Raw genomic sequence first — 15,724 nt, 5'->3', positions numbered from 1 at the left:
GGGTATGGTCTTTGGGACTGGGCGTTCCTATTTGATTGACAGGCTTCCGACGGTCGCATACATTGCGTCACGAGTATCCGAAAGAAGCCGAACGTCGGTGCAGCTCTATACGGCGCCTGCGCACCGACGTTCGGCTACTTTCGTGAAAATCGTGATGCACTGGATGCGACCGTCGGAAGCCTGTCAATCAAATAGGAACACCCAGTCCCGCAGCCCATACCCGGAAATGGCGGACAACATCGCTCTCTAAAACGGTAAGTACTGCTTCGATTTAAAAAAAACACCCGATTCTGCTGCCCAAAATGAGCCTCAATCTAATGTTAAAAATTTAGTTTTTGGGTGAACCTCCACTTTAATGGCATCCCAGTCTTAGTCCATAGGGTTCAATATTGAGTTGGCCCACCCTGTGCAGCTATAACAGCTTCAACTCTTCTGGGGAGACTGTCCACAAGGTTTAGGAGAGTGTCTATGGCAGTGGTTCTCAACCTTCTAGCACCGTGACCCCTTGATAAAATTTCCCAAGTTGTGGGGACCCCTAATGGTAAAATTATTTGCGTGGCAAGACAAGTAATTTGCGCCCCTAAACCACAGACATATAGCGCTCCCCGAGTCCCTTCCACTCATACAGTGTTAAAACCCCTTATGGTACGTTTTAGGATGTTCCACTTTTTCTCTTTGTTCTCCTTTCTTTCCCTTGTATCTCTTCCTTCACTAACTCCTTGGTGGGAGGCCACAGGAACACACCAGCTGGGCAGCCACAGGCTCCAAGGACAGCCCTGCTGGGGGGTCGCAAAAGGCTGGTAGAGCGGTGCGGGCTTCAGGAACAGCCCAGGATTTGGTGACCCCTGGCAAATCATCATTTGACCCCCGAGAGGGTCCCGACCCCCAGGTTGAGAACCACTGGTCTATGGGAATGTTTGACCATTCTTCCAGAAGCAAATTTGTGAGATCAGGCACTGATGTTGGGCGAGGCAGACTCCAGTATGCACGAGTGGACGTTCTTAGACAGACTGTATTTGCATGCATACTGTCCTAAGTAACAGCCACATTTGAAGCTGAATCTCCATGAAACTGAAATTCAATGAATGAAAAGGGTAGATTAGGGACAGACAGGCTGGACGTCCAGCAGCCAGGAATTGAGACAAGCTCTATCTGACTTGCTGCAGCTTCTAATACACATTGTGAGGGCGCTCACAGTGTGCAGGAGACTTAAGCAATGTCAGTACACAAGGGCAGCAGGCATATGCTTCAATGCCAAGGATTTTCCAGGAGATTTAAAACTGACGATTGAGATTTTGGTTTTTATTTCATCATAGCAAATAGATTTCAGATTTGGAATTGCTGGAATACTGGTCTATGTATGACCTATTTCATCACCAGGTTCAGACGGGACACCAGGGCATTATATATTCAAACACATACACACATCCTGCAGCTTATGAATACCATATGAGTGAACTTGTTTAAGTGGGTAAAGGCTTACAGAAGGAATTTCCTGCAAACAATTATTTTGACAGGTGGAATTCCATTTGGATACATACAGTGTGTGAGCCAAGTACAATTTACTCTATACAAGAATTCAATCTGATCTCTGTTCCTGTGATCACTCCACTGCAGGAAAGGCATTTGGCACCTAATAATTCCACTTACCGTCCAAGTGACCTGCACGGTGGAGGAGGTGAGAATTATGGGCTTCTGGAGCTGAACCACCACTTCTCCGAGTTCCCGCTGTACTTGTCGGTGGTCTACGCCTTGCCGGGTAGGGCTGACATCTGGAAAATGAGCAAAAATTCCCAAAATTCAGAGTCGTGTTAACAGAACCCGTTGGATTACTGGGCATCTAACAGAATAGAATATCATAGGGCCAATTGCTCCTCTAGTGTCAGTATAAAAAATGGGTAAATAACATTTTATAAAATACCCCTGGTAATTGGTCACAAAATTTGCAGGGTTTCATCTGATTTAGCAACCTAGACCAGTGGTGGCTGGTGCTCAAAAAAAATAAAAATAAAAAATCAATTGCCACCACTGTTCCCATCAAACGCAGCCACTGTGCCCATCAAATGCTGCCAGTTTGCTCCCTCAAATGATGCCGGTCTCCCCATCAAATGCAGCCAGTTTTCCCCCCAAATCCAGCCATTTCCCCCCCTGCCCGGCACTTACCTTTCTTGGGTCCTTCACACTCCCTCCGAGTCCTTGATGTCTTCTCCCGCCCTCAATGTCGCTTCAGCCAATCAGGTGACCGGTAACCAGACCCGGTGCACTTGATTGGCTGAGAGGTGGGTCAGCGTTAGGTAAGCGATTCCCTAACACAGCACGGTTTAAACATGAAACACACAGCTGTGTGCCCACTGTTTAACCATTTGGAAGCCCATTAGAGCCCACAGCCTTTAATCAGGAAGCCTATTAGAGCCTATATGGCTCTAATCGGGCACTTCCAAAACACACCCACCGCTGTAATTCAGATGGCCGGCGCTCAACAGGGTGCCGGACACCTGAATAGTGAATGACAGCAGCGACAATTGATAGATTCATGCAATGCATGAATCTATCTATTGTTGAGTGACAGGTGCCAGGAATAGAGGGGGCGGCGCTCCTGCGCCCAGTATGGACGCACCGCCACTGTTTCAAATACTTTGATGAGTGGGGCCAACCAATTTTTGCACATAAGGCATATGCAGACTGGTGATGGGATCTGTTGTCTTGTGGCCCCGTCTGTGAGAGGCTTATTCTCTCAGTTGGCTCCTACATGCTCCCTGCACCAAATGCCCCCATATCCTGCATGTTCTAGGACAGTAATGCTAGTGAAAATCATCTGAGGGTAGTATGTGGTCACAGATGAGATTAAAGATCCATAGAGTGACCCATATAAAGTGCATCACCAGGGCTCAACAACATCCCCTGTGTATAAATGAGACGTGGGGGTCGTGGCTCCCCGACCCTTCATCATGCACTAATTTACTGGTCCAGTCACACAAGATATCCCAATGCTATTGATTGACTTACCCTGAGTGCGCACCGGCTCTGATATAGGGCTGGGGTCACTGAGACCAGACGAACTGACTGCTCGGATGATGAACAGGTAGATGGTGTTTGGGTTTAGACCAGTCACTGTGTGTTTTTCCACCTTCACGTTATCTGCCACGGTCCGCCAGGTGCTGCCTGCTGATTGGCTGCAGAAGAATACAGATGGGTTAAAAGCTGGTTCCTGGGGTATGGTAAATGCAGCTATGTACATTGCAAATACCCCCCACAGCAGCTCCAAAGTGGGTGGAGGAGAATCCAGTGCATTGTGTATAATGGCTGCATGCTGTTTACCTTATTTAACTATAATAATAAAGGAATTTAAAACCACTTTAAAACAAATTTCTTAAAGTGCAGTCTTCCTGGAATGGGTAAATGAAGAGTAACAGATATGCTAACCTTAATATCTTTCCCAGAGGAAATGGTGCAAGTTCCTTTAGTGCTGGTTACCTGACCTCGGCTAAAGATCGGCCCACCTGAATCTAGAAGAGGTCACATGACCTAGTACCTAGGTCAGTGATGGCAAACCTTGGCACCCCAGATGTTTTGGAACTACATTTCCCATGATGCTCATGCACTCTGGAGTGTAGTTGAGCATCATGGGAAATGTAGTTCCAAAACATCTGGCGTGCCAAGGTTCGCCATCACTGACCTAGGCCATCAAACATATGACCAGCACAGAAGGGAACCTGGGACAGTATTATCTCCCACCCTTGTGTTTCTTTTTAATGTTATCCATCCCAACCAGGCTATTAACGAACTTTAACTTACACCTTAAAAACTTGGCTGTATAACAAAATGGCAGCATCCAAATTAAACACGGGAGCGGGATTCTTCTCTAATAACTGTACTATACACACAGTTTTGGAGAACGGTTTATTATAAGACCTTTTAGCCATTATGCACTAAATATGTACTCGTGTACGTCCAAAATGTATCTCTGAATTCCCATGTTCACCAGTTGCTTCGTATAATATTTCATGATCCATATTTATTTTATCCCTGTTCTCACAGTGCTTGGAAAACCACAACAATGTAGATGTCGTATTGCTCCCCAGCCTCTGCCCGCCACAATCCCCATCCTGATTTATGGGGGGGATTTTCCTGCCTCTATGTTTGCAGAAGATTTTTTGCTGCTGACTAAACTGTTCACCACCTGCACTCCCTGTAAATCTTGGGCAAGAACAAAGCAGCTGGTGACGGCTGGCCCAATAATGCGGACGCAGCACCCACGCTAAGAAAATGTTTGCAAAACCGCTGACCCGACGCCAAAGCGAGGAAGTCACTAAGTCCTGAAATTCTGGGCTGTGTTTTATCACTCAGAGATCTCAGCCGTGAAATAGTGATGGAAAGGAGAGCAGCCCTGGGGAACCTTCACCCATTCATCTGGACTTGTAGCAGCTCAGGCCTGGTCATGGCAGCCATCCAGCAGGACATGGCAACTGGTTACGTCTGTTCTTTAATGGGCCGCTCTTTTTGTATTAAAAAAAAATCACAACATCTTAGTAAACCCATATTGAGCGGAAAAACTGAGTTTTTATTAACTAAATTTACAAAACTGCAGTCTAGAAAGTGAAACCTAGGTCTAGTTTAGACTAACCAGCTGTATCTCTCACCAGCGCCTCAAAGGTAAAGGAAGCATCATTAGCCAACCAAACAAACTTTCTGACATTCTATATGGGAAATGGACAGGATCTGGTGGATTTACTAAAGGCGAATTGACTGTGCACATTGCAACTGCAGTTTCTCCAGAGCTAAGTAAATGAGGGGGGCTAAGCTGGCTTCCATTATCCAATTATGTGCAACCAAATGCATTTTTTTTTGTTATTAGTAATTGCGCTTGCAAAGTGCATGGTCTATTTGTCTTTAGCAAATGAACCCCAATGTAATAATCTGTAGCAACATTTCACCAGTATGACCTCTGCACTCTGATGAATGGGTAAATCCTGATTGATCATTATTAGTACGTACCCTTGGCATGACTGTCTTCATAATGTCTGATCCATTATCTCAATAGACATTGAAGCCTAGATGCCCAAAACAAATTTATAGAATGACTGTCCAGCACACTGGCTCAGAGTTCAAAACCATTTATGGATCATAAGACAAACAGCTCAATAAAAACAATATGCCACACATTTTAGCCTTTGAGCTACGATAGGCTATAGGCTGTCCTGGCTGAATTGTGTTTGCATACTTGTCGTCAATATGTCTTATGATCAATAAATAGTTTAGAACTTAGAGCCGTGTGCAGGACTATTGTAATATTAATTGCACTGTGTGCAGGCAGTCAGTAGCCCAAACTAAGCAGCAGCCTTTCACTGTGACCCTACTGACTGAGAAGGCAAAGCAAGTATATATTGCATTTGTTTGTGGGCCAAAACCAAATTTAACTTGACAACAACTCTTAACTTGTATACTTAAATCATTTTTGACCATTTTGATTTAAAAAAAAATGTTTTTTTTTTTTTTTTAATACTGTAATTGTATTTATTTTCTTTTTGAGTGTACATCTGTAGATTACATAGGTTCATGTGAAGCAAACCTTCAGCATGCATGAGGTACCCATAACTGGTTGATCACCTGATCAGCAACCACAACGATTGGGTTACAAACTTTATTCTGAGCCCTTGGCTGTAAGTGACAGCTGTGTTCTCTGAACCATCAGCATGCAAAGGTTCACACTAATAATTTACAACTGTAACATAGTGGGGAACTTGTGTATTAAAACTTTAAGCTGAAAAACGCAGACATTTGAGAAGGCTCACCTGAAGGCCTCGAGGATGTAGGAGGTAACCTGGCTGCTCCTCATTAGTGGGTTAGGGTTCCATGTCAGAGTGACGCTGTTCTTGGTGACGTCAGTGACAAGAGGCTTGGATGGGGCACTAGGGAGCAGGCTTGGTTCCGAAGGCTGAACATTTACTGGAGATCCTTTTTCTTCAGATGGAAAAACAAATTAAAATGACCGTTAACAGAAAATCTATCAGCTGTAGTCACACAGTAGTATCCATTATATCATCTTCAGAGAAAGATGGGCATATTTGACAGGCTTAAAGGCCATATATGAAAACTGCCCACTTACCTTGAACATCTAAGAATCCAGCCCATGTCGTCTCTCCTGTTGAACTTGTTGCTACACAGGTGTACAATCCAGAATCTGCCACCTAAAACACAACAGACATCCTATTATTAGTGAATGTTATTACAGGGTTGGACCAATCCTCGAAGTTGGGCATGCAGTTCACCTGGTGCCCCATTTCCTGCAGCCTATTCTTTTGCTGTCAGTAGCTTGTCTTTTGCTTTTAATTTTTGGGCTTTAAAAAGGTAATGCTTTTAAAAATCCACTAAAGCTTTCATCACTGCAGAACTTGCCTATATGTACAGTCTATAGTTCAAGTTTTTATATCTATATATTTCAGCCAGTCATGTGGTAGGGGGCGCAGGACTCCTCTTGGCATTTACCAGCCTTCCTCCTGGTTACAGGAGGCGGGGCTCCTCTGGGGCCATTAACTCATAGCGCTCCTCAGCCCACATGACATGACTCATTGTTTTTCCTGGGCAAAAAGCAGCGGCTGTGATGAAATGTCGCTATTAGCCGCATAGGACATGGGAGTTGCATTAACCTTCTGACTCCGACACAAGGAAAGAACAAAAATAACGCGGAGGTTCTCCACTCCCCGCTGAATTTCCACATCAATTTTTAAGCAAATATTTAGCGTGCACGCCATGTTGTTTAAGTTATTCATGAGCAACCTCCACTTTACCCTGCCGTGTGATGCCACAGCGCTGCACAGCTACTGGAGCTCAGAAGCAGCACTTCGTTCTGGGCTATGCAGCAACCTCTGTGTGCTGCACCCTGTGTCTGTAATACACATCAACCTCTGAATGCTACGTCCCATAAACATCAACCTCTGCATGCTACGTCCCATTAACATCAACCTCAGCATGCTACGTCCCATAAACATCAACCTTTGCATGCTACGTCCCATAAACATCAACCTTTGCATGCTACGTCCCATAAACATCAACCTCTGCATGCTATGTACCATAAACATCAACCTCTGTATGCTACGTCCCATGTTCAAAATATGCAGCAACCTCTGCATGCTATGCCCCTTGTCCAGAATATGCAGCAACCCTGTGAGGTACATCCTAAAATCCAGGATATATGTCCAACTCCGCAAGCTATGCTCCATGTCTGGAGCACGCAAAAACCTCTACATGTTACCCTGTGTCCAGAATATGTGTCCAAATTTGCATGTTATACCCCATGTCAGAAATATGCCCCGTATGCTATTCTGTATAGAGGTGTGTATGTATGTGCATATGTAGTATTATGTATATGCATACACACATGAAAGGTTTCAGTACACTTCAAAAGTTTTAAAGAATTCAGGATAAAGAGTAGCAGTGCAACAGTTTTGAGCAATCCATGAAGAGCATGAAAAAAATGGTCACACTGGTCCCTCTATATTTGTTCCAGGGAATATGGCTCCGCACTAATGGAGGGGGAGCAGGAATTCCAAGCTTTACCCCTATATTTATAAAAACAAAATAAACAAAAATTCTCGTTTTTACTCTCTCGTTTTTCTTTCTTTTGTTTTATCTTAAATAAGAGTACAGTCACGACTATACTGAATTTAAAGCTCGCAATTATTGATATTTTAGAATAAGGAATATGATCTACAGTATGGGCCATGTGTGCCCGTTTGAGATGCGAGTTTTGTGGAAGTAATATCGTTCAACATCTATGAAATTGTTTATATTTTTTTTTTTCTTTTTGTGTGTGTGTTTGTAGGAAAAATTGCTTAAAATAAAGAATTAAAAAAAGAAGAAGAAGAAGAAGAAGAAGAAGAAGAAAAAACAAACAAAAAACTGTTGCATCGCTACATTATATGCTGAATTCTTTGAAAAAAATATTTTGTAGTGTGCTCAAGTCTTTCATTTGGACTTCTACATATTGAAGTGGGATACCCTCCAGTTGCTTGGTGCACACTGTATCCTGCAACGAGACATATCTGCTTCACAGCCTATATATATATATATATATATATATATATATATATATATATATATATATATATATATATATATATATATATATATATATATATATATAATTATTATGTATGGCAAGGAGATGCATCAAAAGAACCTATTTTTCTAGGACAATACCTTGGAACACACCTTTATTGCTTTTGCTGTCATCAATGAAGCAAGGTTGGAACACAAAGGTCTACAAACCCCCGCCCCCCCCAGGCTAAATACTCACAGACCTGATGCCCCCTATGCCTATTAACTCTTCCAAAAATGTATGGATCATTGGCCAGGAGGAAGTTTTGGAAGTGATCATTTCGTATTTTTCCTGGACATAAATCGTACTGTCATCTACAGAATTGCATTGTCCTTTATAGGAGATTGTGTTGAAAAATATTTTTTTTTTTTTTATCAAGAGCCTGTGTGGGGCAATGGACTTTTGGATCACCCTTTGTATGTATACATATGTACAAACATACACAAACACATAGTATATTATTGATACATTCATCTTTGGCTTTCACGCCCGGCTAGACTTGTGTAAAGGTGGAGATCGATTGGGGCAGATCAGGTACACATACCTGTCTTGGGAAGAATAAGGAAAAACAAACAGATCTGCTTGTCAGCACAGCGAGATGAAACGAGTCGAGTTCCGAGCCGCTGTTTGAACAAGAGCTTTGATGAGCACAAAGGGGGCCTCGTATCAAGGAGGCGAAACATCAAACACTCTCCTAACATGACAGCGTGTTTGTAATTCAAGGTCGACAAGGTTCGTGGAAGTTTGTAGATCTGAGAGAGACGCAACTTGTACAGCATTACACACATGAAACAGCCATTTATGAATACAGTATTTACTAAACAAACATGGGAGGGAGGAATCACCAGGCTGTATGGGGAATGGGACGCTGCGCAGTTTCCAGCGGTGGTGGGAATCGGCAGCCTGTAGCCACAGTTGGGTAGTGTACGTGAAGATGTACAAATGGTTATGGGAGTCTTTGAAGGTCTATGGAGCTTAAAGTGTATGAAAGGCAAATCTTTGTTCTTTAGTTTTGGATAGAATGGGGAATAGTCAGATGCTGTGGGGTTTTTTATTGCTTAAAATGTAAAAACAAAACAGGAATGCTATCCTATGATCACATAAAACAGCCAAAAACTTTTTGGGGAACAACCTTCATTAAGATTCAAATATTGCAAGTGGATAAAAGCCCTCAAAAAGGCAGAATCACCAAGATACGTTATATAAACAGTGGTGGATGAAATCTCTCTAGTTCGTAATGAGCAATTACATTTTTTGAATGGAGAGCCTCAACTCCTTTAGTAAATCAGTCTCATGTACTTTATGCTAACATAGGTTCCTAGGTTGCTCCCCCTATACACCCTACACCATAGGCGCGTGCACGGGGTGTGCCAGGGCACACCCTAATCACGCTGTGTTGCACAGATTCCCTCTGATCCTTGGCTGCAGAGAAAGGGACTGGGGAATCTGTCTTCATTCCTTTTCTCTGTCCCAAAAGTGAGACATTAGGGGTCTGTTTAGACCCCTGATATTTTACCAAAGCTCCCCAATGGGGCTCCTAAAAACATGTACATTTTTTTTAATTGTAAAACAAGATTGAAAAAAATGAAATTGTAAAAAGTAATAAGAAATAAACTAATAACACCAATCTCTGCCCTACTGACACTGTCCATTGCCCTACTGCTATATATATATATATATATATATATATATATATTATACACACACACAAACTTGTGTTTTGGGTGCACACCCTAGTGCAACAGGCTGCACACACCTATGCCCTACACATATATATTTCTTACCCTGACAGTGCTCCTTTCCTTATATACTCTTCACACGTTATACATATATCCTGTACCCTGGCAATGCTCCTTGGCTCCTCCCCTTAGATATACTCTATACACCTTATACATATATTCTTTAAATTGGGTTCTTCCCCTTATTTATCCTATACGCAGAAGACATGTGTTTTAACCTGACAATATTCCTGCCTCCTCTCGTTAAATATCCCTGTGCATATATCCCTTACATTGACACTGTAAGGCTCCTCCCCTCATCTACCCTATACCACCCATTCTCAACTAGGGTTCCTAAAGAGGTTGATAGGGGTTCTCAGAGCTGTGGCTCCAGGGCCACACCACTTGGCAAAGCCATCAGCATGAGACCATCTTTTTTAGCAAAATTGTGGGTGGCACCACAGTAAGGGCTTCATCCCTACCACTGACCACCAATGAGGTATAACAAGATGAAAGCACTGCAACAATTGAATAAGTCCAGTAGAACGTTTTTTCTAAATACAAAAGTGGTGCTCTAATGCTTTTCAAGGGCTCATACCCTCTTTTCCTCAGGGATATAATGGATCGGGGGCCAGTGCAGCAGCTTTAGTGCGGTTACAACACACATCCACTACTAATTACTAATGTAAGGGACATTTTTCTCATTGACCCCATTCAACTGGTTTTAGTAAGGGATAACCCAAGACTTGAAATTTAGTTCCTCTTGGTTTAAAGGTTGAGGAAAGTTGTCTTATACATATATCCTTTATTTTGGTAATGTTCCTGGGCTCCTCCACCACTTAGAAATCCCAGAGCAAGTAGGAAACTGTTATGGGGGTTGGCGTTCACATATAAGGTGTTCTTGGTCCTGCCCATGAAGCAAATTGGAATTTACATTTGGAAGACTAAAGAATATATATGAATTATAAAGCCCTCAATCTTCCAGAATTCTCCCTGTCTAGCAGCAATCTAGGTTTGGCCGTGTGCGCTCCCTTGTAGGAAAACTGAAATTCATATTTAATTCTCTGCAGCAGTCCTCATCTTGGCTGGTGGTAAAATATTAAACAGGCCCTCATCAGATCAAGCACAGCTACAGTAAAATCACTTGCAAGGCTGGAATTAAAAATGTATGACTGCATCTACTCAGAGCTACATGGCGGGGCAGCCAGAGTTCAGAGGCGCACACAGCTGGCAGCAGAGCCCCCACACGCTCCCAATGACTAAAATCCGGAACAATTATTTCAATACCATCCATTGCATTCCTACATGTCTGTAAGGAAGTTGCATCTACATGGGTAATGGAATGGGTAAATTGCAGCTGCCACGGGGACCAAAGCCCCAGCAGGTCCCTGCCATCTACTGTCCAAAGAAAGAGATCTATGTGGCAGTGCCATTACAGTGCAGATTGAGTGAACATACCACCCCCTCACCAGAAACATCCTTATTCCCTATACTGAGACCACATCCCATACACATTTCAAGGAAGCCCCCACCACATCCACTACTTTGTATCCTCTACATTTGGTGCACAAATCTGTGCAAATCATGCCATCCCGATGTAAGAAGAGAATAGAATGAATACGTAATTCCCTAACGTGTCTGTGAACTCAGTTTTCCTAACCAACCCACCTCTGTTAAGGTTTAACACCGTGGCGTGATTCCCTATAATTTACTGTCATGTAATTGGGAGCACAGATCCTGACCGCAAACCATGGTTCAGAGCCGCTGTTGAGAGCGCAGCCAGGATGCCCGTTGCATGCATAGATGTGGCAGCACCACGTTATTCTCCACCATCATGCTGACACATATGTGCACAACCACCAGTTAGGAGTTAAGCAAATAATTTTTTGTGAATCTGTTGCAACGTTTCTTACCCAACGATCCTAAGACCCCTTTCACACTGAGGTGCTTTACAGGTGCTGCAAAGTGCCAGTCAAGTGCCTCTCCTCTCACTCCAGTCTGAAAGTCAGAGTGCTCTCACACTGGAGCGGTGCGCTAGCAGGACGCGCAAAAAAATCCTGCAAGCAGCATCTTTGAGGCGCTGTAGGAGTGATGTATACACCGCTCCTACAGTGCCCCTGCCCATTTAAAACATTTATTTGCAATGAATTATACACTTTAACTGGCCGCAGAGCACTAGCTCCTTCCGCTGATGGGCTGGGGAAGAGCACAGGTCACATGACAGCTGTATATTGATTATGAAAACAGGTGCCACAATTTCGGGAGTCAGGCCGCGGCTGTGACGTCATCGCGGGGCTCCCTCCTCCTCCTTCTTCGTCCGCCGGGCTAATAGGAGAGAGGAGCAGGCCTCGCGCATGCATACGCAGTAGGGTTCCCGGCGTGAAGCCGAAAAGGCTACACTGCCGGGTTCCCTTACCCGCAATGGCGACGGCAGCACCCGACAGCTGATGGGAAACATCAGCTGCGGTGCCGACATCGAGGGACACCAGGACAGGTAAGTCTCCATTTATTAAAAGCCAGCAGCTGCAGTATGTATAGCTGTTGGCTTTTAATTTTTTATTTTTTTTGCCCGAAACACCCCTTTTGTGAATTTGTTGCCATTCTATGACTCCTCTTGTACCAAATTGTATTGTAACTAATGTCTGCCTTAATTTTGTAAAGCGCTGAGCAAATTTTTAGTGCTATATAAATCCTGTATAATAATAATTTCTTACCTGTAGATCCTGCCAGTAACAGCACTTCCTGCTGCAGGCTGCCAACCCTAAGCTACTGTCTCCCAATTAGCATAACTGTTGTCATGTGAGCTGTTTCAGTTGGCCATTGGGTTGCTTATTAGATACACCTGATAAGACCGCCCAATGGCCAACCAAAGGAGCTTATGCGGTCCGCTACAGAACAAATGATCTGTATCGATTTCATGGGAAGTGAAATTATGTGGGATACCTTTCTGTCTCTGGGGGGAGGACATTCTTCTACACGCAGACGACTTCCTGACTAATCTTACTGGAGGGGACTGCAGCCGGTCTCCCCACCATCTCAAGTGACTGACAATAACAGAGAATGGTCCATTAATTTAGCCCCGCCAGCTATCCGCACCACTTCCCACACTAATCTACGGTGATAATTCACATAAAGTGCAATTAGGGAGAAGTTTTGCGCCCTCACTTATCAATACGCTTGTCCTCATCACCAATGCAAATGAATGCTAATGATCAGTCGCAGCTCATTTCTTTATTACATGTGTCATTAATATTTAAATAAAGAGTGGAATGCTCGCCTCTAATAACTAATCAGGCAGAGCGCGCTGGATAATATGTAAATGAGCGCTCCTAATCAGAGGGCGCAGCAATCCGAAACTTGGCGCTGGCTGGTCATTTGTTGGAGTGATCAGCCAGGAACAGGTCGCCGCCATGGGATAGACATGTGGATCTGCTCTGGGATAGCAGGGTTGTATGTGTGACACCTCTGCATGTAGCCATGTCCTTCCTATGTGATCCTAGCAAAAAATATTTCATAAAGTTTATCATCTAACTCTGTTACATTTACCTTCATTTTAGTAAGCTTGTAAAATGTACCTAAACCTGAAACCAAAAATGTCACATACTGTCCTTATGTGAGGTGGCTGCATTCGTTTTCTTTAGGCTTTCTTTACTGGTGATTTTGGGGGTAACACATTTCCTGTCCTAGGGCAGTGGTTGTCAACTTACTATGCATGGGAGCCCCAAATGTGGCCTCTGACATCACCAAAGGGCTGCACCTAAAGTGTTACTAAACGCGGCATTCACTATACTTGGTCTTCCAGAGTACACAGAACATGAAAATTCAATTACTTTACTAAATATAAACTGACAAATACCTTTTCTCATGAGCAGCATATAGCAGTTGTGTGACTATCATCAGTGTCTGGTTAAAGCTTGTAGGAGGAGTTTTCTCCTCTGACTGTCCTATGAGGCTACAGACCTTCTGTCTGGACAGTGCTGATTGGCCCTGTGCTGAACACATGCACTCTCCCATAACAAAAAAAACTCTCTAGCAAAACACACCAAACAGCATGTGCAGAGTGCCCCCAATGCTCTGTTCTATCAGGCAATGGATTGGGGACAGTGGAAGAAGAGGAGGATCAGAGAAGACAGGATCAAACCGCCTTTTTACACAATGCAGAGGATTATCCCCTTAGGTTCCACAGTGAGTATAACAAGCATGCTTTACTGTATATACAGACTGTGGGTTTAGTAACACTTTAATGTTCTATATATGTCATGCTACAAAATATATTCTATAGGAGATGGTTGGAGACTGTGGCTATGCTACAGGTGTGGTTGGAGACAGCAGACATGATGCAGGACAATGACAATAAGTGGCAACATGTCATTGTAGTTCCTTTATAATGCAATGCCACTACGGACTGCTGGGGTCTGAGGGCCACACATAAAAAACAGAGTTGCATTTGGCCCTCGGGCTACAGCTTGGGCATTAAGGTACTAGGGGGTCAACACTTAATATACTGTATATAATAAGTGTTGTCGCCTTAGGTTGACTGCCTGGTTTGGACTATGAAAATCCCTTTCTCTCATCTCCATTACATAGAGGGGAGCGGTTTTGTACTCCAGACGATAGCTGGGAAGGCTGATAACATCCTTTGAAATTTGAATCCACAGGAAGTTACAAGTATGGTGGATTTTTGCCAGGATTGATTGTTTTTTAGACCAAGTAAAGAAAAAATACCTAACAAAAAAAAAACCTGAATCCAGGCACAAAAATCTGCAATATATTTAATTTCTGTTCTTGAGTTTAGATATAATTTAAAAGCAATTACATGTACCGAGAACACAGGAAAAGGTCCAGACTGGACCCAGTACTGCAGACAATGCTGGTGTTACAAGATTGAGAAATGACATAACCCATTATAAGAGGCCGCAGACAGAACATCACAAGTCCTACCCAGTAATCCCCCATTGATCGAAAACTCGAAGCAGGCAACAAGATCGCACTTTTACACCACCATTGTGTGTACATGGCATTTTGTGAGATATCCCTAATGACTGCTGCTTCAGACACTGACCAATCATATGTTATTTTGTACTAGAAAACTGAAAGCTGTCTTCTGATTGGTTGCTTTGGGTACCAGCTACGCTTTCCTTTACTCTAAAAGTTTACCAATGCATTCCTAAACCCAGTATTGTATATTGAGCAGCTCGGATGGCACTAACCTGTAGGTGGGTTATCAGTAGAGTTCCATTGTCCAGGACACCGACCCTCGGGTCGCTGCCGCCGACCCTTTGCCCGTCTTTTAGCCAGTGGGTGCTGGGCAGAGGGTTGCCGGTCACGTGACACTGCATCTTCACCGCAGAGTCCACCGCAAGTGTTTGATTGGACGGTCCTCTGCGAATTATAGGTGGAACACGATCCGATGTAGCTGTTAAAAAAAAAAATTGTTGATTGTGTAAGGATTAAAGATTTAGCTTTTTGGTATATTGATTTCCATCTGCTAAAGAATAGTAAGGAAAAAAATGTGAATATTTAAAACCACAAAATAAAGACCTGCGAGCCAAAGATGATGGGCTCACAGCTTATTAATTCACCAGGAGTGTTAACAATGAGGTACAGGATGGTGGCCATTTTGTTTTCTGAACCAGCGTGCAAAAGCACATCAATTAACTAGAAACAGAGATATCAGCGAGGTACAGAAGAGTGGCCGTTATGTATTCTGAATCGATGTTCATGAGGAATGAGCCAATGAGGAAATTGGAAGCAGTAATATCACTGGGGTACAGGAGGGCAGCAATTTTGTATTATGAACCAATATTCACGAAACATTGGCTTATCCTACTAGGAGCTTATCTATTAATGAGGTACAGGAAGATGACCGATCGTTATTCGGAGTCAATGTTCATGAAGAATGGTCCCA

General features: G+C 43.3%; 1 protein-coding gene across 3 annotated transcripts in view; it reads right to left on the bottom strand.

Moving 5' to 3' along the window:
- ROBO3 (roundabout guidance receptor 3) overlaps window positions 1-15,724 on the bottom strand; it is a 414,329-nt gene that overhangs the window by 30,229 nt on the left and 368,376 nt on the right. For all 3 annotated transcript variants that reach the window (XM_040326160.1, XM_040326161.1, XM_040326162.1), the window contains 5 exons: window positions 15,027-15,232; window positions 6,107-6,188; window positions 5,793-5,961; window positions 3,007-3,173; window positions 1,651-1,772 (listed from right to left, as the gene is read on the bottom strand). In XM_040326160.1, coding sequence (XP_040182094.1) covers window positions 1,651-1,772; window positions 3,007-3,173; window positions 5,793-5,961; window positions 6,107-6,188; window positions 15,027-15,232 — 746 coding nt within the window. The remainder of the gene's footprint in view (window positions 1-1,650; window positions 1,773-3,006; window positions 3,174-5,792; window positions 5,962-6,106; window positions 6,189-15,026; window positions 15,233-15,724) is intronic.

Source organism: Rana temporaria, chromosome 10 (assembly GCF_905171775.1).
Source record: "Rana temporaria chromosome 10, aRanTem1.1, whole genome shotgun sequence".
NCBI lineage: Eukaryota > Metazoa > Chordata > Amphibia > Anura > Ranidae > Rana > Rana temporaria.
The sequence above is the reverse complement of the archived record's forward strand: the minus strand, read 5'-3'. Positions and strand labels throughout refer to the sequence as shown.